General features: G+C 30.4%; 2 protein-coding genes and 1 long non-coding RNA gene across 8 annotated transcripts in view; 2 read left to right on the top strand and 1 right to left on the bottom strand.

The window, feature by feature from the left end:
* The window catches only part of LOC147806801 (cofilin/actin-depolymerizing factor homolog), a 35635-nt gene extending 33569 nt beyond the window's left edge, over positions 1–2066 (top strand). For both annotated transcript variants that reach the window (XM_087167234.1, XM_087167235.1), the window contains exon 6: positions 1127–2066. In XM_087167234.1, coding sequence (XP_087023360.1) covers positions 1127–1286 — 160 coding nt within the window. In that variant the 3' untranslated portion in view covers positions 1287–2066. The remainder of the gene's footprint in view (positions 1–1126) is intronic.
* LOC107440777 (mitochondrial potassium channel ATP-binding subunit) overlaps positions 1–25138 on the bottom strand; it is a 546992-nt gene that overhangs the window by 209028 nt on the left and 312826 nt on the right. The gene's annotated exons all lie outside the window — the stretch shown is intronic.
* LOC147806797 (uncharacterized) overlaps positions 1–25138 on the top strand; it is a 494278-nt gene that overhangs the window by 208143 nt on the left and 260997 nt on the right. The window lies entirely within an intron of this gene.

The following is a 25138-nucleotide window of genomic DNA, read 5'->3' on the forward strand; positions in this document are numbered from 1 at the left end:
ATTGTTTTACAACACATGGTTTTAGCCCTCTGGTGGGAAAGACTTTAAAACAAAACTTACAAAATTTACTTTTCTCAATAACTGAAATTTAGAATAGTGTGATTAAGAAAAATATGTGAACTGTTTGCAATTTCAAATTAATATTGAAATTCACAGGTTTAGAATTTTCTACAGTGAAAAGTTTTCGGAACTTCAGTGTTCAAAAAAGTATACAAAAGCTAGACGTTAAGAACGTATCCAATGCGCGAGCAAAGTGAGAATCGGATGGCGAAGTAATTCGAAATGAACTGCGAAAGCAGTTCCGGGGGTTGGCGAGCGCCAGCGAGCAGGGGGCGAAGCCTCCTAGTTTAAAATATCTTGCTAATGAAAACCAGGGATCTGTAAACCCTTCCTGGGGGAATAAAAGAGAAAGAAAGACTTCGAAACGAACTAAGTTTCCCTAAGTTGAAATTCCAAATGTAGTATTCTAAGAAAATATTTCTACTTATGCAAACATCCTGTGCACATTCTTATTGATATTAAATGATAATTTTTTTTTTTTTTGTAAATGAATAGTTGATCAATTTATATTTATTCATAAAATTAATTAATAGAATATTATGCAAATAAAAATTAATTTCTGGCAATTTTTTAAATAAAATATTATAAATTTAAGAATTATTTAAGTTTACTAATGCGTAACACATGAAAAGTGATGCATGACTAAGTTGTGTTTAAAATTTGTCAATTGAAATTTTTCAAAATGTGAGTGATTTTGTTTCCACTATTCGTCCGAAATGAATATTCTGCGTAGAGCAGTATAGGCTAAATACCAAATAATTATGTTGCATATCTAATTTAGTGGCAGCAATTGTTGAGCATAATCTTGTATCTATTTACAATTTAAAAAAACTTCTTGAAAAGGTTTATCTTCCTTGAAAGTAAGGGGCCCTCAAATCACAAGGGGTCTCATTCAGCCCCTAGTATGTAACATGTGCATTCTACTTGAAATTCATCCAGCTTTAGTTAAGGTGAAAAGATCAGTATCTCTGTAATTTTTCTGCTCTAGTCATTGTCTTGTTATAAAATTAAAAAATTTATTACTTTGCCTAATATTTTTTACTAAATTCTGACAATTTTGTTTTAGGTGTCCTGAAAGTGCCAAGGTCAAACAAAAGATGTTATGCTCTAGTAGTTACGATGCTTTGAAGGAAGCTCTAGTTGGTGTATACAAATATGTCCAAGCTTGTGACTTTGAAGAGGCCAGTCAAGAAGCAATTGAGGATCATTTCAGAAAAGGTAAATAGGACACTTGCTTGTGTATCAGCGATCTTTATGGTACCGGAGGAGCAACTTATGAAGTGTCTTCTCGGCACTTTAAAACGATCCCTCTTCCATTGCTTCTGTTTATTTTTTTCAAAAAAAGATGCCAGACTGGGATGCTCAGTGTAAACATCTTAAAATTACAGAAATATCTGGGAAGTGCTTGTAGAGCATCTTTATATTTGCTTTTTATGCTGATTAATATTTACATGTGAAACATGTAGAGAAGTTCCTTTTTTTATATACCTATATATCATTTTCTTAATTGTAATTGGCAGTCATAAGGAAATCGCATGATTCTACAACTGTTTTGAAAAGGAAAAATTATTTAAATGTTTGTATCGCTCAACATGTGATTTTTTTTTTAAAATTCTACGATTGAAAGGGATTAGTCAATCTGTTATTTCACTTGGTACTTTTGATGTGCAAGCACTTCCAGTGTCTCTTAAATAATATATGTCATATCGTTTACTTGTGTTTTTCATATGACTGTATTTGTATGTAAGCACCAAAAAACAAAATAAAATAATTTGATTTTTTTTTCAATGAAATTATGTGATCATAAATTGTGAAATTATATATCTGTAAGCATCTATCTGATAACTTTTCTCTTATACTACAATATCTTTATAAATTGTAACGAACCTAACCAAATTAATCTTGACTTTTTTTTCATTCCATCTGAAAATTTTGTAATTTCTTGCTAGAATGACTAGATTCTTTCATAATTTTGTTGAAAGTAAAATAAAAATTTTTTTCATTAACATTTCTGCCTCTTTAACTTGGTTTTTTATTTTGTTGGAAAGTTCATTTGCATTTATTGACTAGAATGCTAGATGTAAGTTGTAGTTTAAGTTATTCATGTTCTTTAGTAAAATTAAAACACTTGAAATTCACTAAAAGTTGAATTAAATTAGAAAAGGACTATTAAAATCTTGTTTAAAAATTAACCTGATTTTTATAGTTATTTGATAGAAGTTTTTAAACAAAAAACTAACACTTGTTTTAGCAACTAAATTTTTCTTCTAACATTTTTGGAAATACAGTGGACTGCTGATTAGATTTTTTATGAAATCAGAAATTTTTAATTTTGAAAATCAACTAGACTGCTTAACTTAACTTGAAGTAATTATTATCTGAATTATTGCATTTATTTGTCAAAGTGGTCAAATTTATTTCCTTTTTTAAAAACTAAAAATAGTTATAGCATATTAATCTTCTATAATCTGTTCCTCAATTTAGGTAAATCAATTTTCAAAATACAATACAAACTTTTTTTTGTAACAAAAAGTTATCTTTAAGACTTCTGAAAAAGGTAAGATTTTTGTAGCACATAAAAATTAAAAAGAAAAAATTGTTTTTTTCTCTTATACTCGCAAAACTAACAAAATTGGAAAATGATATTTCATTGAAATAAAAGTGGGTACACTTTAACCAGATACTTCCTTCCTCCACTACATATGTTTACCTTTGTAATGCTAAATTTGTTAATACTTATTTACAGACGAAAAATAATTGCATGCAGAGTTGTTGGTAAAGCTATTTTTAATGCAAACTGATGGCACAGCAGGGAATTTTTATCTATCTATTTGTAAATGGATTTATGTTAACTGTTCAACTTAATTCCTGACATTGTCCTGTTGCCTCTTTTTTTTCTTAATTCCAATGTGACCACTCTGAATGAATACATTTTCATTGCTTGAATGACTAATGAAAACTACAAAACAGTGCTTTGTAGAATTAGTGTCAAACTTTTTGCATTTGAGTAAATTAGGCTCCGCCCAGGCCCATGTTGCTTCGGAACCCCATGATTGCTTCATAATTTGTTTCTTCAAGCAGACTCTTTCATCAAGAATAAAAATATTTATGTATTAATTCATAATTGGTTCCTCAGATTTATTTTTTGATTCTATGTTGGGTAATAAAAAAAAGCCCTATTTAAACTACAGCATTAGTACTCTGATAAAGTTTCTGGTACATACTACAAATGTTTGCGCCCTTGGTCACCCGGCTCCATTATCATTAACTTGTTTGTATTTAATTCCGTCACACAATCTGAGATGTGCTCATGCTGCCTTTTTTTTAAAATTTATTTATTTTTATTTTTTTATTCACGAACAAAATGATTCCTCGTGCACCACTGAAAAAGTACAACACGAGGCTTACAGACGTAAGTATGGTAGCAAACAATGTAGGATATTTAAACAGAAATACATAAAGGCTAAAAGAATACTAAAAGGGCATGTAAAATTTAGAAAAGAAAAATAAAAATAAAATAAAAACATTTACAAAAAGGATGAGAAAAATTGAAATAGTACACAAAACGAAGTGATTTATAAATTTGCATGAAAAACTGAATCAATGAATTTGCAGAAAAGTTCCCACAAAAGTGCGAAGAGGGGGGAGGAAATTTAATATTGAGCGACTTTAAGGCAATTATTAAGTTTTTTCTATTTTTCTCAAAATGTGAACATTTTACAATGAAATGCTTGATGTTTTGTGTTCCTCCAATATTGCAATCACACAAATCACTGGAACTTAAGACGAATCTTCTCAAATATGCCTTGAAGTTGCCGTGTCCAGTGAGAAATTGCGTCACATGAAAGTTGCAATTCCTGCTGCCTTGAGGTTAGTTGTGCACATACTTATGAAGGATCAAGTTTATGTACTCCTGATGCCTATTACTGTCGCTGTGACGGCCTTCGATAAAAACAAGCTTTAGAATCTATGGAGTGTGATTTATGGTAAAGGCAATTTAAAACGAAAGTATTTATTTAGAAATAAATATAAAAAAGACATTCTGATTTTCAGACAGTTAGGACAACTGATATTTATGCGCATTAGATTCAAATTATTTAAAAAATTGTCAAATACAAATAAAAATTTTAACACAAGACACTAAATGTTGCTTTTGGATTATGTAACTAAAAATGTAAATTTTTTTTTAAAAATAAAAAGCATTACTAGAGAATAAAAAATTATAATGTTTAATAAATTCTTATTTAGATAATTAAATTCAATAATATTTAGGTCCCATGGAATAGAATCGATTTTATTGTTTAATTTCATTCGAAGCCCTTGATTTGAAGTTTCCAAGGATTTCTTCTAAATTTGACTGAAGGAACAATCGGTATTTTACGATATCACTGAATATTTACATTTTTGGCCGGGTATGTACGGGTAAAAAATGCATGTCATTCTTACGTCGGGCGATTTAATTTTCGAGCCGTGCTCATAACAGTATTTTGCAAACACAATTTTAGTTTTACGGTTTCATATGTAAGGTGTGTACTACATTAATAAATATAAATTTTAAAAGACTAAAAATAAGCTACCCTAGGGGAAAAAATGTTGAATAAACATAACCCTTATCACTATAAAAAAGAAAAAAAAAATGTTTGAAATTGAAATTATAGGAACACTAAAACATTTTTCACTCCATTCTTTAATTTAATTCTAACATTTGGATTGATAAGGAATAGTTTAGATTGAATTATGAATGTTCATACCCTTTTAATTCTCCCTTAAGTATAAATGATAGTATGGCAATGAATTTCTCTCATAAAAGCATTAACTTTAAAAGAGTTTAATATGAAAAAATTATTTTTTTTGGCGATATTTATTATATTCAGAGCTGATTATGCTCCGGAAAAAATCCGGTTTTTTCTCTAACAGTGATTCGGAAACTTCCGGAAATCGAAGGTTCAAACGTTTCAAAAAGTCATTGATCACAGAAGTTTCCGGAAATCAAATTTTCAAAGGTGGAACTTTAAAAACAGTTTGTTTTATTTGTTTGTAAGGGAAAGCCAGATACTTTATAAGCTTATATTCATGACTAATAAAAATTTTTTTTATCAGTAAATAGTTATTATAATCATAAACTCAAGAAAGAAAGACATATTTGTAAATTTTAATTACTTCTCCAGGTCATCATAGGTATGTGTAAATGGTATAGGTATGTGTCAAATTTTAAATATATTTTAAGTAAACTAAGAAATATTGAGAAAAAGGAAAAAAACCTTGTTTAAATTTCTTTCTAATTTTTCAATTTAAACTTCTTTTTTTTTTAACTCAAGAAATTTTCCGGAATTTTGATTTGGGCTCACAATCACCCCTGTTAAAAAGGGAAGGATTTTATTTCTTTCTTATCATCTGCAGAGTTATTCGTTCTGTAATTATTATTTATTCTCTGTTTAGTTTTGATTTAACTTCTGAATTCAAAACATCTATTAACTAATATTTTATCCAGATAAAATTAGTAAGTATACTGTTAAAAATGGCTGATTAAAAAGAGTAACTATAAATTTGTAAAATAAGATTATGTTTTATTACTAGACATTAATGTAGTTAATGCAACTTAAATAAATTATTTTTCTGTAATCTTAAAATAAAAATATTTCACCTTCAGAGACATGCAATTCCTTTAAAAAACAAAAGGAGCAAATTTCTAAAGGGACTTTTTTTTCTTCTAAGGAGTGTTAAAATTCAAATTTTAAATTAAACAAATGATCTTGTTTTGAAAAACCTAACTTTACATTCCAGAAAAAGGGTGCATTACCTAAGTATGAGTAATCCCATCCCTTTTTATCTTTTTAAAAAAACAGAACAAAATTTATTTCATCTGCTCTTTAGAACAGCTGCTTTCACCAACAGCCACGAGTTTACATGGAACAAAGATACCCAAAAAGCTTCTTGAAGCAGACGATTATTAAGTCAATAATTTAAAATATCTTTCGCTTTTTATAAGTGACCTTTTATCTTTGATGAATCCAAACTAAGTACTGATGGCAAATTAAGTAAAAACAAAAAAAAAATGAATATATAAATAATAATAATTGAGAGAAGATTTGAATAGAAATTATGTAATGGGATAGCGGATGTAATAATCTTAAGTTTTGTTGAGTTATTAAAATATACGAGGAGCACCCAGAAAATAAGTTTCCCTAATTTATAAAAAAAAAAAAGAACTCACAGTGTCAGGAACATATTTATTGGCAACAAATACAGCAATGTTTCAGCTGTTTTTCAACATAGCCACCACCAGAATTGAGACACTTGTCGTATCGTGGGATCAACTTTTGTATCCCTCTGTCGTAGGACGCTGCCGCCTGTGAATGGAGCCAGCGTGTGACAGACGTCTTCAGTTCTTGGTCGTTGTCAAAACGCTCACTGGAGGACAGGAATTTCTTGATGTGCAAGAAAACGTTAAAATTGCTGGGAGCAAAATCAGGGCAGTAGGGTGGATGATCAAGCAACTCCCAGCCAAATTCCGTCAAAACAGCTGCTGTGCGTCGTGCCGTATGTGGACAAGCATTGTCATGGAGGAGCGCAACACCTGCAGTAAGCATTCCACGACTCTTGTTTTGAATGGCACGTCAGCAAATGGCAAATGTATACCGAGCAGTGGCACTTAACCTTAGAAAAACATCAGTGTACGGTATACCGGGCAAATGTATATCGGACAGTGGCACTTAACCTTAAGTGGCTCGGTATACCCTACACTGATGTTTTTTTAAGGTTAAGTGCCACTGCCCGGTATACCCTACACTGATGTTTTTTTAAGGTCAAGTGCCATTGCCCGGTATATATTTGCCCGATACTTGGTGTATACCGGGCAGTGGCACTTAACCTTAAAAAAACATCAGTGTAGGGTATACCGGGAAAATGTAAATGTATGGCCCGATACTCCAAACACTGATGTTTCTTCTGATCTATCGTCAGTAAGTATTAAAATATCGAATATCTAATCTATTATCTAATTGCATTCCTAGCAATGTTTAGTAAGTTATATAGAGTGCAAGCTAGGTTTATATCTATAATGAAGAAGAAGTACCATTTTTTTTAAATTCAAAAAGTCAATTAAATTAATCCTCTCGCTTAACAATTCAACTTGCTGATGAGGGGGGATTAGAAAATTGTAACCTTTTAAGTAGACGAATTCAATAAATAAAAAAATAATTTTTTTCAAATCGGGAGCCAATTATGCCGCCAATTGGCGAGCTCATACGGTTCATATAATTATTTGAATTTGACATAAGCGTTTTAATGACGCAACAATCTATTTCATTATTTCAACTTTTCTTCAGGTTTAAGTCAAGAAAACAATTAAATCGGTTGTCTTTATTAAAGATAAGATTCGTTAACTTTTTATTATTCCCTTTTGTTTAGGTTTTAATGTTTTGTTTAAGTGACTTAGATTTTAAATTCTTTCGAATTCGTCACTTTATAAATCTAGGCACAACTACGCAGTGTTAAAGGTTTAGCATTCTTCGTAAGACGAGGTAAATTAACTGATTTTAAATATTGTTTGATTTGTTTTTAAAGCTAAAAATCAATTTATTCAGATTGGGTTTTTATATCGTTAACATTTACCGCATTTATTTAACTTTAAATTAAATTGAATTTGTTTACAAATTTTGAATTTTCAAATATTGTTTGAACTGATCCTAAATTATAAATAAAGAAAAAGTGCAAAAATTTCTGTAAGAAATGTGCATATACCTGCAATTAATAGTTCGGAAAGTAATTTTTATTTGTCATTTCACAAATGCCATTGTTTGAAAGTTCTGGTAGTGTTTGTATAATTTACTTTTTAGGTAAATTGAAGTTTTTCAAAAATATTTTTTTCGCATTTTTGAGTTAACTTTGAAATATGTAGCTTAGAAAAAAGTAAAAATCGCATTTTCTTCTATTCTTGAAATTCTATTTCTTTTTGGTCATTTTTCTGCAAATACAATATATTTTTTGTCGTATTAAACCACATTTTGTAAACAAAAGTAAATATTCGAAATTTTCAAATAAAATGTGTTAATTCAATTTTTGCATTGATTTTAATCAAAATGAACAAAAAACTTTAAATGTAGTTTTTAAAAATAGTTTCCGTCAGATAATTAATTTATGTTTCCTTTACAGTATTTTTGTTTCTTTCACATTTCTTATTTTAGTATCGATTAAAAAAATTCTTTTTTTTCATATTTGGGAGAAAAAATCTTTAATTATTTTACTGTACTTGGATAAAAACTTCTGACTTTATGACAGACATGTAAAACTCAGTGTGTCAAATTGAAAGTTTTAAATGTTACAATAGGCTGAATTTCCAAAATAAATAAAATGGAATAAAGCCAAAAATAATATTTTTTTTCTTTCTAAATGTTTGGGCTGTTGGTAAAGTAGTATGGAGTAGAGTTTGGGAAAATGAAGCATCTAGGTGATTCGAATCAGTAGAATTAGTTCACCTTGGTGATTTAAATAACTGATTCGAATCAGTGAATAATTCGAATCATTGAATCAGTGCCAAACTCCAGTGTGGTGGTTACTACTACCATCTGCCTTTGGATATAAATTGTTTTAGTCAAGCTGAATGTCCTCAAATCATTAAATATGAATCCTAGTCCGTCGCCAATAACCCATTGGTATAGCTCTTTTGAGGCATTTATTTTCAAGCCAAATGATGTCCAATTTGTGCTTAAAATATAAGAGCTCCGAATTTACGATGCAATTTTAGGACTGTAAACAAAATAAGTATAAATTTTGGAACGTGTTCAAAATAAGTTTTGTATTAAAATACCTAAAAAGCAAATAAGTAATACCTAAAAAGCAAAATATTTAATTAGTTAAATAGTGAAATTATATGTTTCAGATGAAGTTTGAGCTCTCTAGTCTATCGAAAAGTGGTTAAAATTTCTACTAACGATATTTGGGAATAAAATGGCGACACAATTTGTGTGTAGTCATCATGAAACGATTAGAACTTGCATTGTCATCATGCACAAAATTTTGAGAACTCTAGCTAGTATAAAAGTGATGGAAATTTCGATCGCAAGATTCCAACATTACATGCTGGAAAGCGAGTTAATAAATACGAAGGGAAAAAGTGATCAAGGCAAGAAACAAATAAATAATAAAGTTACGATAAATGTAGAGTTTAGTGCTGCGAGAGCCGGAAAATACTACTTTCATTCAAACAAAAATCAAAATATATCTATGTTCTTGAAATTTTAACTTTAGACCTTCAAAATACTCTTATAAACTATGCCAAATTTGTTTAAATCATCTTCATGCAATCCCTTTGCTGTAAAAAATGGTTAATCAAAATATGTAGGTAACAGGTTCGACTTTCTTAAAAAAAAGATCTAATAAAAGTTAAGCTAACGATTAGGTAAGTCGCATATAAATCTTTAATTTTAAATTAATATACTTGAATGTAGTATAATAGATTTACATTGGGTTATAAATTGCTGAGATTTATTGTTTGAAATTGGAAAGTTAATTTCAGACCCCGTGGCGGATTTATCATTTTACGGTCTAACCTAATTAAAATTTTGCCGAGTACCAAAGTTCCAGTTTCTTTAAAATTGTCAAATGCAAGTTTCTAAGACCACGTGCTTTAAATAATAATAATAAAAAAAAAAATCTCGCTCAATTGAATTATGCTCATTCGGAAAAAGAAAACAAAAAACTTTTTTCGTTGTGACGTCACTGCTATTTTAACCAATGACAGCAAAAATCTTATACATACACATGCATTTTCTGACGTATTTACCCTCTCATCGCGTTGATTTTTCATATTAGAAAATCGAAGTTTCGAAATTTAAGATTTTAAAGTTTAACACTCTTTAATAAGGATATTTGGTGAGTTCTATGTTTCTTTAATCATTTGATAGATTTAACGATGTTAAATTTAAAATTAAAAAAAATCAGGTAACAAATCTTACGCGTGTTTCGTTGAAATTGAAGATTTGTAAACTTGAACATTTTATTTTCTAAGTTTAAAAAGAAATAAGATTTTTTATTTATGACGATGAAGTTAAATTTAGGATTTATTCAATTGAATTAGTTTTTGCACTGTTTCGCTCTAAAAAATATTTATAGATATAATGATTTTAAATAAATGTTAAACTCATTTTTATCAAAATCAAAAATGCAACTCAAATATTATACCTTTGTTTTAGTGCTCTGTTTTAAGTTTTAACGTTGAAGATTATTAAATGCAGTTGTTTAAGCACGCAATTAATGAATATAGAAGTTTCTCATTGAAGAAATGAAATTTAATTTGAAATTGTTAGGTTTTAAGAGAATGCGATAATTGTTTTAAAAATTTCAATTTTAGGTTCCAGCAATTATAAGCTGACTCCATTTGGCATATGCAAGTCATATTCGAATTCTGTTTTTTCAAAACGAAGTTTTAGAAATCGGAGACTGAAATAAGTTAAGAACTAATCAGTCAATTTAGTTACTTCTCTCTCCATATTAATGTATTCACATTTTTAGGTTTCAATAATGCAAAGCAATACTGTTTTTTTTTAATAAGTTATTAAAGGTTTTGATTCTCTGAAATTGTAATTGCATTTGTTACATAATTTTTTTTTTTTTTTTGCTGATCGAAGGCCGTTTTCTAATCCAGCAGTTCCCAATTTTTTCGACTGTGGAACCCTAAATAATCGACCTTCATTTGGTGGAACCCCGAGACTAAATGAATAAATTTATTTGGCATTTTTAAAAACATATAAATTAACGAAAGACTTTTAAATATTTAAAAAATATTTAGTGAATGAAATATTTTTTCTATATCGTTTTATCAGAATTAGTCTTAAAATGGAGTTTTTAACGTCTGATAGTTGAATTCACCGTTCTAGAGTCGCATCTAGTATAAGTTCTTAATTTGATTTTAATGCATGCATAAACTGAAAATGAAAAAGCTGGAATATGGTTTCCATTAAAATGAAAACGGAAAATAAAAAGAAATAATCGTTGAGTTACTAGCTTACCCCGTCTTAGACTTGGGTTCAATTCCTCGTGTTAAAGGCCAGTTGTCTGGTCTTGCTGCCCCATCTCTGATCTTGTCTTAGTTCTTTGGAATATACTTCCCATATGTTTTGTCCCCGGGGGTTTAAAAAATTTAAAAGAAGTCAACACAAGTTTGGGCGGTTTGTAAGTAGTATGGAGTAGAGTTTAGCAAAACGAAACATCTAAGTGATTCGAATCAATGGTATTAGTTCACCTTGGTGATTCAAATTACTGATTCGAATCACTTATTGACTCGAATCAATTTCAAGTTGGTGATTCGAATCACCGAATCAATACAGTGAATCAGTACCCAACTCGAGTATGGTGATTACTACTACCATCTGTCTTTGGATATAAATTGTGGTAGTTAAGCTGAATTGTCCTCAGATCATTCTTAAATATGACCGTCGCCAAAATCAACTAATGTAACTGTTTTGAGGCATTAATTTCCAAGCCAAATGATGCCCAATTTGTGCTTAAAATATAAGAGCTGTGACTTTACGATGCAATTTTAGGACCGTAAATAAAATAAGTACAGTCAAACCCCGCTATAGTGAACCTTCAAGGGACCGAAATTTTGGTTCACTATAACCGGGGATTTACTATATTCGTTACGCAGGCAATTTAACTAATGGTTCCCAAACTCCTTCCTTTTATTACACATTATTCAAATAAATGACTGAAAAATATTATGTAGTATTAAAAAATGTGTTATTTTTCATTACTTTTCGTCTTGTGTGTGAAAAAAAATTAATAATTTTTAGCTGGTGAGCAATCCTCAACAACTGATAAGGAAACACTTCCTGACTCTCAGATAATTTTTCCTGAATTTCTGTTATTCCGCTTTTTAAACCTGACTAATTTGCCATTCGATCAAGCACATAAAAGTAGTCTCATAAAGTCACTTAGGAAATTCATCGACATTTGTCCAGATACTGGAAGATTGCGGCTTCTTCGAATATTGAACCACTTCAGTAATGCTTCTTCAACATCCTTGTGATCTGCTTTTTTCAACTTTTTTCTGACATTTAAATTTTTTTCATGAACATAAATATTAATTACCTATTTTTCCATATGTTACAAACTGCAGATTTGGATAATTTATATTGTCTGCAAATATCAACTTGATTACATCCATTTTTAATATTTCTGATAATGCCCAATTTTCATTATTTACTGGTCGCCATAGTTAAATATGAGACTCTTGTTTGCAGACTTTTTTTTAACTGAATTGAGAGCAAAAAGGAGTTGAAATGAGGGCCTTATCAACACATATTAGTGTGTTCAACCCTTTGACCATAATGAATAATTACTCATTCCCTCTGACAGAAAATGCATATTGATCCCACTGACACCTTACAGGTGGATCATCTGCTTGGTTTGTTTAAGGAATGGAAAGTGAGATAAAAGAAGCAAACAAGAAAAAAATGCTTATCGCTACATTCCCCTCTATAGATGATTTTAAACATTGGTATATGTATTTATTTTGAAGTAGAAATTTCAAAATTGTTACAAAAAAAAAATGAAGAAAACAATCAGTCGAAGACAGAAAAAAGTTCATTATATCCATCTTCCTCACTTTTTTGGTTCACTATATCCACAAAGAATAACATTATACGTGTATAACAAGGCACGGGACCGAACATTTCGTTCACTATATCTGGGAGTTCACTATAGCGGGGTTTGACTGTATAAATTTTGGAACTTGTGTAAAATGAGTTTTGCATTAAAAAATAACTGCAATACCTAAAAAGCAAATATTAGTGTAGTAATGAAATTGTATGTTCCAGATGAGGTTTAAGCTCTCAAGTCTATCGAAAAGTGGTCTGAATATCAAATAATGATCGATATTCTGGAATAAGATGGTGATACATTTTGACTGTAGTCATGCACAAAGTTTTGAGAACTCTATCTAGTATAAAAGTGAAGGAAATTTCGATTGCAAGATTCCAACATTATATGCAGGTAAGCAAGTTAATAAATACGTAGGAAAAAGTGATCAAGGCAACAAACAAATCGAAAAATAAACAAATAAATTAAAAGTTACGATAAATATTGTGTTTAGTGCTACGAGAACCGGGAAATAATACTTTAATTCAAACAAAAATCAAACTACATACTCTATATAGGTAATAATTTTTTTAAAAATGATACGAGGACTGGACCGATTTTATATCTTTGTTCTTGAAATTTTAATTTTAGACCTTCAAAATACTCTTATAACTAAGTGCCAAATTTGTTGAAATCATTTTTACCCAATCCCTTTGCTGTAAAAAATGTTTAATCAAAATATATATGTAACAGGTTCGACTTTCTTTTAAAAAAGAAAAAGATGTAATAAAAGTTGAGCTAACGATTAGGTACGTCGCATATTTTCTAAAATCTTTAATTTTAAATTTATATACTTGAATGTAGTATAATAGATTGGGTTATAAATTGCAGAGATTTATTGTTTGAAATTGGAAAGTTAATTTCAGTCCCAGTGGCGGATTCATCATTTTACAGTCTAACATAGTAGTTAAAATTCTGCGGAGTATCAAATTTCCAGTTTCTTTAAATTTGACAAACGCAAGTTTCTAAGACCACGTGATTTAAATAATAATAAAGAAAAATCTTGATCACTTGAATTGTTATGCTCATTCGGAAAAGAAAAAAAAGACCTTTTAATGCCAGTTAACTATTCGTTGTGACGTCAATGCTATTTTAACCAATGACAGCAAAAATCTCTACACATACATGCATTTTCTGACGTATTTTTCTCTCCTCGCATTGTTTCTTCATGTCAGAAAATTGAAGCTTTGAAATTTAAGATTTTAACGCTCCTTAATTAGGAAATTTTGTGAGTCATATATTTCTTTAATTATTTTATAGATTTAACGATGTTAAATTTGAATTGTTGGATTTATTCAATTTAGTTGCCGAGTTATCAATTGCGACTGTTAATTTTGTTTCTTTAAGGCATAAGTTATTTTAAGTGGGTTACTACAATATTTTTGTTGGTGTTGTAAGATATTTATAATTGAAAATTATATATGCCTTGTCCTTAATGAGTTTTGTTACAAAGTTCTAATTACAAACAAATTAAAAAATTGAATGTTTTTCGTTATTTTTATTTGGCATATTTTAGATTCGTATGGATGGGAATTTTGCCGAAGATGCGCCGGAAATTTTTCCGAAGTCTCAACTTATTTTGAAAGCAAGCCTTATATAAGCTGATTCTCAGGGATGCCCTACTCAGATCTTAACGGAATATTATGGATAAGTACTTTTTGTATTAATTATTATTAATTGTATTTAAATGTCACAGGGCTGCTATGGGTCACTAAAATCTGATTAAATTATCTGAACAATGCTTGTCCATATATTTTTCTTTATATCCGGCGTTAAGCAGCCGACCCATTTTTGACCTTACGATTATCAACGATTATTACGATAAGTTCAACCGCATCGTCTTCTGTACCCAACCCAGAAGACAAGGAAACTCCTGGAACAAGCATTGGGACAAACTAGCCTTCGTGGAGAACAACTAATCCGTATTTGTGCGTTATAGATAAGAAAACTTCGTATGGTTAAGCCAACAACCAGGGGATTCTAATCTATAAATATACCGCTGAGGATATTTTACGATGTCACTGTGCCAGCCGGATCGTTAACCATCGCTGGGATTCGAACCTGAATCGCCTCAAACAAGAGGCTAACGCTATGTTCCCGGAGATACCGCAGCTGTGTCAATTCGTTATGTATTTTTTTTTTCTTTTTTTTTTTTGCTGGCTGCTAATTTTTTTTTATTTTGTTGGCTTTCACTCTGTAGTATCGAATCTATGAATGTTATTTGAATTTTAATTGAAGAATGTAAAGACAAAGTTTCTGTATCCCTTTGGTTTTCATGTCTGTTTGATTTTGTGTACAGTTCCTTAAAACATGAGTGATTGGGACTGATTGGGCTTGAATTACAATTTTTAAGTTTTTTTTCTCACTTATGTTCATTTTTTTAAGGAATCTTCAGATTCGATGTAACTTTTATATAATGCATAACATTGGATTATTTTTTTTGAACAGAATATTCTTAGAGGGAAAATGATAAAATCTGTACTTCCATCAATTTTCAACTTGGTTTCATAGTAGAATTAAATAAAAGTTTTGAAGACATTAAATAGGCTTTTAGGTCACGTTATATTATTTGCAACAGCAACATAATTAATTTTTGTATTTAAGAAGTTTTTACTGAAGAATTAGACTAAAATTTGCATTTGCATACAGAAAAAATTTCACCTTGCCTTTTTCACTTAAGATAGCATAAAAAAAAATAGTTTAGATATTAAAATACTTAAATATCTTTTTCGTTAATTAGAATTTGTTTTAAAACAACTTCACATTTTTTCCGCTTTTTTGAAAGCGCAAAGTAGTTTATAGCTAAAATTTGTTTAGATAAACTGGTAATTTTAGAATATAACATCAAATAGAGTGTCGGTGCTGCCATCTAGTGTGGCAAAAACTAGAAGTCCAAATTAACATGACCAACGGTATCTCACCCATTGTAGTGGTCCTGAAATAGTGGATACCACCTCTGGAGAACGCACTAGGTCTGCTCATCGGCAAGACCGATTGTGCAGCTCTTTGGAAATAATAATAATAATAAAAAAAAAAGAATATGACATCAACTTTTCTTTTTAGGTATCTGACTGGGCGAAAATCGGCAATTAGGATTTAAAAAAAAAAAAAAAAAAAAAGATTTTATTTTGTTATTCATATTTTAATTTAGTTCAAGAGCTTTCCCAAACCTTTAAAATTTTAATCTCCGACTTTTGGAAATGGAGTATTTTTTTTTTTTTTTGTATGTTGTCTGGTGAAACCGAAACTAAGATGTGTTTCGTTTTTCTTTGAGTATTAGACTCTTTATTTATTTGAATAAATTATATATTTAAAAGAAAATTCATTTTCAGAAAGAAAGACTTTATTTCGGATTTTTAATTGTTGTGTTGTCAGAATATTTTTACGTCTTAAATTTTCGGGAGAATGCTGATTTTGAAAAAAATTCTTTACGCTAATACACATTAGAAAAAAGAAGTTTATTAAAGAATTCTTTGAAATTTTAAACGTAAATTTTGTATAATTTTAGCGTTTTTTTTTTAAACTAAAAGCTGTTTCATTTTTTTTGAAACTTTGTTTTTAGTTCAAAACATAGGTAATCACATTATTATTGATTTGTAAAAAAATATTTTGAAATTTATGCATTACAATTTGTTGTAGAGCTGTTAGCGTGACATGAAAAATTTGTAGTTTTTAAGGTCAAACTTGCCCCTATTTTAAAAATTATTTTACAAAGTTTTAAACTTTAAATTTATAATTTTAAGACCTCTTTGCTTACCAAACATAAAATTAAAATTTTAACTAATCCTTTTTAAAAAATAAATAAATTCGAAACCATCCGAATACCTTAAATTTAAATCTGAATAGTTATAAAAAGTTTTTCTCGCATACTCAATATAAAAAGAGTATATTTAATATTTGACTTTTGAGGATACATACAATGTGCTATTTAAAATACCTAGAATAATATTAATACAAAAAATAAATTTTGAGGTAGTTTACAGGGTTGCCCTTTCAAAAGTATAAAGATGAAGTAATTTAAAATAGAATACTAGAAATACATCTTTCTTCGCTAATATTTTTGAAATTCCTTTTTCAAGTTCTCCCTTCGTTATTTTGTTTGTACTATTAAACTTGTTCTTTTCTTCGAAAAAAAAAATATTTGCAATCAAATTTATTGCTGTTTTACTATAAAAAGATGTAGTTGGGTTAATTAACTGAAGTAGCCAAAAGAGAGAAAAAAAAAGTTACTGAATGTTTAGTTTTTCCTTTCTTTCCAATTAGTATTTTAGACAACGATCACATTGTTCGTTATTGGTCCTCTACAAGATGCATACGGAATCGTTCAGATATTTACTTTTTAAAATTCTTAACATTTGTTTTATTTGCAATACTGTAATATAAGGAAAATATTTTTCAAGATAAACTCGTTATTATTTTTATTCATGTGTCAAAAATCGATCCACATATTTCGCACTGAGACTGTTCAATTTTATTACTTTTGTTTTATTGTAGTTGTCAATTTGAAAATGCTATTTTACATATTAATAAGAAGTAAAATGACATTATTTTAATTAATGGTATCTCACTAGCAGCCCTGTTAACTTTTGTTCTTTGTAATTGTTTTAATGTAATACATACCATTGTGCAATGGTCGGAAACCGGTTTCGTTATTAATGCATATAGTGTTCTGCCCCAAAAGTAATGAGACTATAATATTTTATGGTCACCCATCGCACGGAAAGTGTACATAAGTTGTACGGTTTCTAAGTACGAAGCGCTTGTTGGGTGGAATTGATGGATGGAACGTTAGGTTGGGATTGATAGATGATGGAACGTTGGATTGGGATTGAGGGAAGAACTGGGTGGATTTGATGCTGGGCAGACTTATAAGAGGACGCTATAATGCTGGAGAAACATTTTATGGTAAATTCTGTTTTACTTACATTATTAATTTTATGCATGGATAGTTAGGATAAATTAGGAGTATAACTTGAAGTTTCAAGTGCCGAAATGTTTTTTTTTCTTTCGAAATATCAAAATAGGAATTATGGCAGAATTTACTCGCCTACTGCGTAATCCTGAATAATTATTCTCACAGAATTTGTTTGCATTTTGATTTTTTTTTTTAAATTTCAGCGTTGATACTTTGACTCATAGTTTATCTGAATTCTTTTTCTATACTATAAATTTTAAATTACCGACGCAAATGAAACAGAATTTTTAACCCTCTTGTGGACAAAATGTGATTTAGTTCGAACTTAGGAATGATCAGGATCTCACAGTTGCTGAAGACTTAAGACTTTTTGTTTGTCTCGCACGATTCAAGACAAAAAAAAAATCAACGTTACGCCAACAAGTTCTGCACCAAGTTTCAGCAACTTCTGTGTGGACATATTCAGGTTGTTTACAGAGATGGTATCCTGTCTCGTTCTTTAGTTTTAAGTAGCATATTACGACCAAATGTGATCTGGATCACACGGAAAATAAGAAACACTCCAGTATACACCAAAAAAAAAACAGACGAAAATGTGAAGCGGGTATAAATTACTTTGAACTCATAACAGGGCTCATTGCTGATGAAGTAAGGCTTTGAGGAATAACACTCATCGAATCATTCTTGGCATCAAGCATCATTTCTCGCTGTTGGTGAAGAAAGATATGGTAACTCTTCTGCCTGATATGTATTGCCCAATTGTTTTTAAATATCTAGCCAGTCTTATTACTTTTGAGATAGTATGCTGTAAGAAAAAAAAAGATCCAAATGTATTAACTGAGTTTTATAGAAATGAAAGATGCAGCAGAAATATGAAAAATACAGTTTTTGACAAAAAACCAAACTTGCGGTATAGAAAAAAAATTATCAGCTATAATAAATATGAAGTGATTATAAAAGTACATATAAAATTACACGCGGTCACGCTTTGCAATCGGTTTACGACATCCTGACAATTAGAAATTACCTTCAAATAACAAAGTATTAAATTATGTCATGTCAAAAAACCAACCTTTCTTACAAATTACCTTCAAATAACAAAGTATTAAATTATACATTTCTCGAAAATAATGACGTTTATCTCTATGTTGAATCTCTAGTCCAACGTCCAACTCAAAAGACCCAAGTACTGAGACTAACTCCTCTTTGAGGAAGTATTTGGTGAAACTAACGAGCATTTGAATTGCTTAGATGGAAATGTAGGGCTTATTACTTCTCCAGTGTGCCAAACACCAAAGTAATTTAATTCTTCAACTGATTCCCAATGAGAAATTTTTGTCAGCATTTGTGCTTTTACCAATAATCTAAATAATCTTCACTTATTCCAGTTACCGCTTAATTGTATCGACCAGAAATTTTCCTAGTTGCCAGTATAATGAAATTTAGTTGCGAAATTTTTAATCAATTTGTTTAACATTTTGGAACACTTTTTTGATGCCAATTTGGGCATCAAATTCTCTCTACTGTGTAGACATGAATGATTTAAAAAGAAACATGCTCACTGTTAACTTGGACAACGAGGCAGGGCCGGATTAACCCATAGGCACACTAGGCACGTGCCTAGGGCCTACGAAATTCAGGGGCCTACGAAAAACTAGGGAGAAAAAAGTTTGTTGACAAAAATAATTTAGCTTTAAAAACAAGTGTATTTTGCACAAAATTATGAAGATACAAATGTAAGTATAATATTTTTCGGTAATAAATTATTTTGCAGAATCTTATGATCTAATATATTACTTTTTTGTGATTTTTGGATTCAACGAAATCTTGTATTATGCTGTCGAATTCCAAACTACGCAAAATGTCGTATTCAATAGACATAAGTGCGAGCGATGCCAAACGATCTTGATTCATTGTTGAACGCAAATAATTTTTTATCAATTTTAATCTGGAGAAAGATCTTTCTCCTTCTGCATTTGATCCAAGAATCGACAAATATATTCTTAATGCAATGTGAACGTTAGGAAACAAGTTTATCTTTAATTTGAGCCTTCAACATTTCTTGTGCAGATTTATGTTCATATAAATTTGAAAATAGTAAAAATTCATCTACGAAGTTTTTCTCTAAATCGGATGAGTAAATTTTCACCAAATTTTGCGCTTTTAGTTTAATCTCAGATTCTGACAAATTTTTGTGTAATTTCCTTGTAATTCGGGTTCGATAAAACATCGATTAATGACACTTTTTGATCGATCCAGAAAACTGGGAAATTCAGACATCTGGGATAGCGATGGTCCCGAGCATCCCAGATAATTGGTTCTCTACTGTATAAATATTTCTTGTAATTAATCTCACTATCAATTTCACTGTTTTCTTTGCTGGTTTGTTGTTGTATTGTTGACGTGAAGTGTTTACATAGTTATCGATCGAACTAATCATAATGGTATTATCGATATCAACTGCAATATCGGCAGTATGTCGGTATTGCAGATAAAGTTCAATAAACAAATTCGTAAATTAATATCCATATTAATAAAAATGTAAAAAAGAAAATATGCAAGAAAATTTTAGCATATATTTTGAAAAGAGGGGAGGAGTGGGGGAAGGAGGGGAGGGCCCAAAAACGGTTATTCCTAGGGCCTACGAAAGGTATAATCCGACTCTGCAACGAGGTCATTTGTTATATAGTTTCCCTCTTAAAGCAAAATGGTGGTATAATCTTTTTGTATTATTAATAAAAGGTTTTCTGTTATTCGTTTCATGACAAGCGTAAGAAAATGCAGAAAAAAGGTTAGTTGAGGTTGTTTACTCTTTAGACTGTCGTATCTTCCTCCCGTGAGCTTCAGTTTATATTTAAAAAGAAAAAAAAAATGCTTTTGCAGGTGCATACTAGGGAAACATGTAAAGTCGGTTATTTGTAAACATTGCACAATGGTGTTCATGTTTTTATAAGGTTGTTTTTAAAGTATTGAGCCTTTTCCGAACACAGTTTTAATTTCGCAAATCTCAGACTGCGACTAGACATGTTTAACAGTAATTAATAACCGACTGTTGCGTCTGATAAATGCGTCCGAAATATTCATATTTTTATCACCAGACGCAAGCATGGAGAAAATATTACTCATAATTACGCCAAATTTTACAATTTTATTCTTAAAATGGCTGCTAATGCTGCGGCACTATTTGGAGTGGTGTATTACTGTCAGTCTACCATCTTAAAAAAGCAATTTTGGGTCATAGAATGGCATGAATCAATTTTATTTTATAACCGTCGTTGAACAGCCGACCCAATTTTGGGTTGTAAGACTACCACTGTTCAATTCTGTTGCCTTTTAATTTTGAACCCAACCCAGAACACAAAAGAAGTCCTGGATCAAGTATTGGGAGAAATTTACTTTCGTGGAGGAATATTTGATGAAACTAACCCTCATTAGCGTTGCCATGGCTGGGATGGCTAGAACACTCTAAACCGTGATCCATCTACCACAGCTGGGTGCGAAATTCAAATCGAACAGTCATTGCTGGGATTCAAACCCGGGTCACCTCATAGGAAGGAAAGCGCTCTATCTCCAGCTCCACCACGATCCTGATATATTTAAAATCGAGGTTATGTAAAAACTGGAATTGAAGGAGCGTTGGCAAATCAAAACTTCGGACTAAAGAAGATTCTTCAGCCACTCCAAAGTGGTCCGAACATCTGTCAACTTATATAATTCGGTATTGTTAGATCAAGAAAAGGTTTCTATTTTTCAGAATGAGTTAGGAAGTCATTTCCTGTGAAAGAATATTTTTTGACTGTTTTTGCTATGTTGTGTATCCATTAGAATTTAGTAGAAACATTGAAGTTGTTACACGTTACTGTGTTAAAGAGTGATTGTAATTAATAATTTTCTGTATAGAGATTGAACTGGTAAACTTTGAGCTTCCTAAGGCTTCGTCTTCAATCATATGTTTTGACTATTCACTTTTACTGATCATCTAGCTTAGGGGGCGAAGTTTTTACAGCTCGAAATTCATGATAATTTTAAGAGAGTAAGTTTTGTCTTTCAAACTGCCATGGTTTCCCCTGAGTTTGCTGTTGACAAATATGGTGAGCAAGAGTTTTAAAAAAGATTATTAAAACATGCGCAAAGGATGTACATCTCAAAAAGACTGAAATCTATGTTATTAGATGTGATGAACATGTTTTTAGCATCTTGGGTTTTCCTCACAAAGAAAAAGAATTCTTGAATTTGGGATGGAAATCATGAAGCTGTGGAAATTGAATCCAAATATCTTTTATGATTGAGTGAAGATTGTGCTGTCAGAGTGGGTAGAATCCTAGTTCACTTCACGAACGTAGACTCAGAATCTGGAGAAGTTTGACAATTGTTAATTTGATGTATCTTAATTTGAGATTTTGAAGGACAAAAAAACGCAATTGTTTCATTTTATTGCAAGTGTTATTCATTTTCACGAAATGGCCAAAAGGAGTGTAGCGTCACTCGAGATTCGACAGCTCGCCGATCTCGAGAGCTTAAATTCTTCATGAGCTATGTGTCTAACAACAATAGGAGTTTCAATTGCTTGGCTACAATAGCAGAACTGTAATTGCTAATGGTAATTCATCTTTCGCAGTTTCAACAACTTTCCGACAAGCTAGAGGACGGAAATTTTCAGCCGAAACTCTGCTGTATAGTATGGCAAGTGTCCATAGTTTTCCTGATGGCTACAAAAAAGATTCATCGCTTGTCAAATCAATTGCTATTTAACATATTGACCATTTTTTTAAACATAAACTGACAGACACATCTAAAAAATTATTTACACTAGCGAGCTTAGTAATTAAATCAAGGATAAATATCTGGATTTTCCAACTTTAGGAGAGAAGATTTAAGAATTTTTCATACAGAACCTCTCGTTACCGTTGAAGAAATGTTTTTGTTACTTATGCCACTTGCCAGTTAGCAAGCCTGTTTGAAATAGTGATTTTTTCAAGACAAAGGGTGCGTTTCTTGTTTTTTTTTCAGTGGCGCCATCTTTGGCCAAGAATATGACTTTAGCCACCCACTCGTCACAGCCTGTCTTACAGGTAGAACCCAATCATACTCCATTCATTCATCCACACAGCGTAATTTTGACCAGAACCAGGAAACGATCAATCTCTAATTCCCCCAGAGGTATTGATTTGTTATGAGCACTTGGGGGACATTGTGACCCCGACAGATTTAGCCTGCACCAGTCACTACTTAATACACGGGGATTTTTTGGTCGGTCGGATTTGAACTCTTATTATCGTGTACACGTGTCCGACGTCCTACTAACCAGGCTATTCCGCCATGAAAGAATGATTAATAACGACCATTACAAGGAAGTAATGACAAAAAGCATGAAAGCCAGAGTTAAAAAGTTTTCCATTCAAAGATGTAATTTTTAAAAAAGAATAATTTCACCATAATTTCAAAAAATGAAATGCTTTGTCAAAAATGTGGTTGACTAAGAACGACCTTAAACCTCCTCGGATCTTAATAGATGGAAAATCTAGGGCTATCCCATGAGGAAACACTCGAAAAGACTGGTTGCAGAACAAAAAATAACATTCTTCGATTCAAGTATAATATTTGAGTTTCGTAAACTGTATAAGTCCCCTAGAATCTAGGACAAAGCGTGAAAATTTGGTTCTGTAGTCTAAGGGAAGACATTAACTACTAAGAACAAAATTTATTTATATTTCCAATAAATTGCTATTTTTCAAAATGTGTTTGATTCAATTCGTAAGCTCGCTACTTAAATAAAAAAATAACAATCATGTTTCTCAAGTGAATTTAAAGGTAGAAGAGAGTGTTATTTTTGTTCCACCTGCAATTAAAAATGTAGAGAGTATCACTTCTATCACCATTAAAACTTCATGCCTGACAAGACTGTTGCAACCTACATTTTGCTTTTATAGGTGTGTCAAAAATAAACTTTTTTAAGTCTAGTTGAGAAACAAGTGTTTAAAACTTTTATATTCTTTTTAATATAATAAGCGTCTCTAGGTTACGTGATTTTTCCACTCTCCATACCTTTCCACCTTCTGGTACCAGGATAACGGAAAATTTTGTATTCTCCCTATGATTTCAGTAACAAGTGGGACAAAGCAAGATTTGCCTATACCATGGGAACGGAAAGTAACAAAGTGCGGTGGATGGTGAAGTCACATAACCTTGACTGTTGCTTTTAAAGTTTTTTTCTTACATAACTTTCAAGGGCTCAATATTTTAAAGACAACCCAATATCTTTGTATTCTTATATTTATTGCAAAACTTTTAAAATGTTTAAGTAGACTAATATATTTTATATAATTTTGATTAAAATTATTTTTAAATTGTATAAATGAATAATGAAGAAAATGATTGAAATTTGTATGTGTTTATACATTTCAAGTTCAAGTGGTTTTTTTTAATTTTCCTCCTTTCACATTCTTGTTATGTTTTTTAGTGTTTGAAATCATGAAATTTAAAAGATTGCCTATTTCAAAGCACGCGGGAATGTTCATGTGTACCTTAGTATTCAAAGTATATTCTTAGAAATATTGTTCCTATCAAATAACTATACATCGTCATGTAAGGGGAAGAGCGTTTTTTTATGGTTGTAACACGGTTTAACTAAGGTTCTTAATCCCTTTTGCGGTGCGTATTAAACTCTCAAGTCCAAAAAAGAAAAAATAATAATTTGATATACACGTAGAATATATATAAAAAATTGCGCCCCGTCATTGGTTTTTATTTAAAATTTTATTAGTGTTCTTAAACCTTTTTAAAGGTTTTAATCAATTTTTTTTTAAAGAAACGTTTTTAAAATAACCTCAAAACTAATTTACCACAATTTTTAAAACATTTTATCAAAGCATAATACTCTTTGATACGCACCGATTCTAATATACTTATTATATTACGCAAATAAGGGAAAGAAATTGATAATTATTATCAGCAGTAATTGGAGATGTCTTAATATTTAAATAAGCTTTCATATTAACATTATCTAGTTTTTTTCCAATCATTACATAATTTGATAGCGTTAAATATTTTAACTGGTTGATGATGATGAAATGGTAATAATAGAGAAAAGATAAGATTTGTTCAAATTCACTGGGCATCTAACTTAATAAAAATTTTCGCTTCCAAGTGAAATAGAGTAAATTACTAATATAAATGAGCCATATTGGCTACTTTTTGTATTTTATATACTAATACATACATAATATTATTTATGCATTATTACATAGTTATGATATGCACATTTCTAACACGAAAAACGTTAATAGATCTGCATCAATCATTGTTTTTTAATTGTTCAGCATTTTAAGTTAATTTGTTAGGCGTTTTTGTGTGTGTTTGGAAAAAAATAAGTTCACTTTAACTAATAAAAAATTTTAAATTTATTAATGTTTGATTTTTTACACTTAATATTTTTAGAAATTTTACTGTTGTCCAGTGTCAGTAAAAAGTTGAAAAAGTAAGAAGGGGTTAAGAATCAATGAAGTGTTTGAAGTTTTGAGTAAA

The sequence above is a fragment of the Parasteatoda tepidariorum genome, chromosome 7, assembly GCF_982258835.1.
Source record: "Parasteatoda tepidariorum strain Cologne lab strain chromosome 7, Ptep-v5.0, whole genome shotgun sequence".
In the NCBI taxonomy this organism is placed as follows: domain Eukaryota; kingdom Metazoa; phylum Arthropoda; class Arachnida; order Araneae; family Theridiidae; genus Parasteatoda; species Parasteatoda tepidariorum.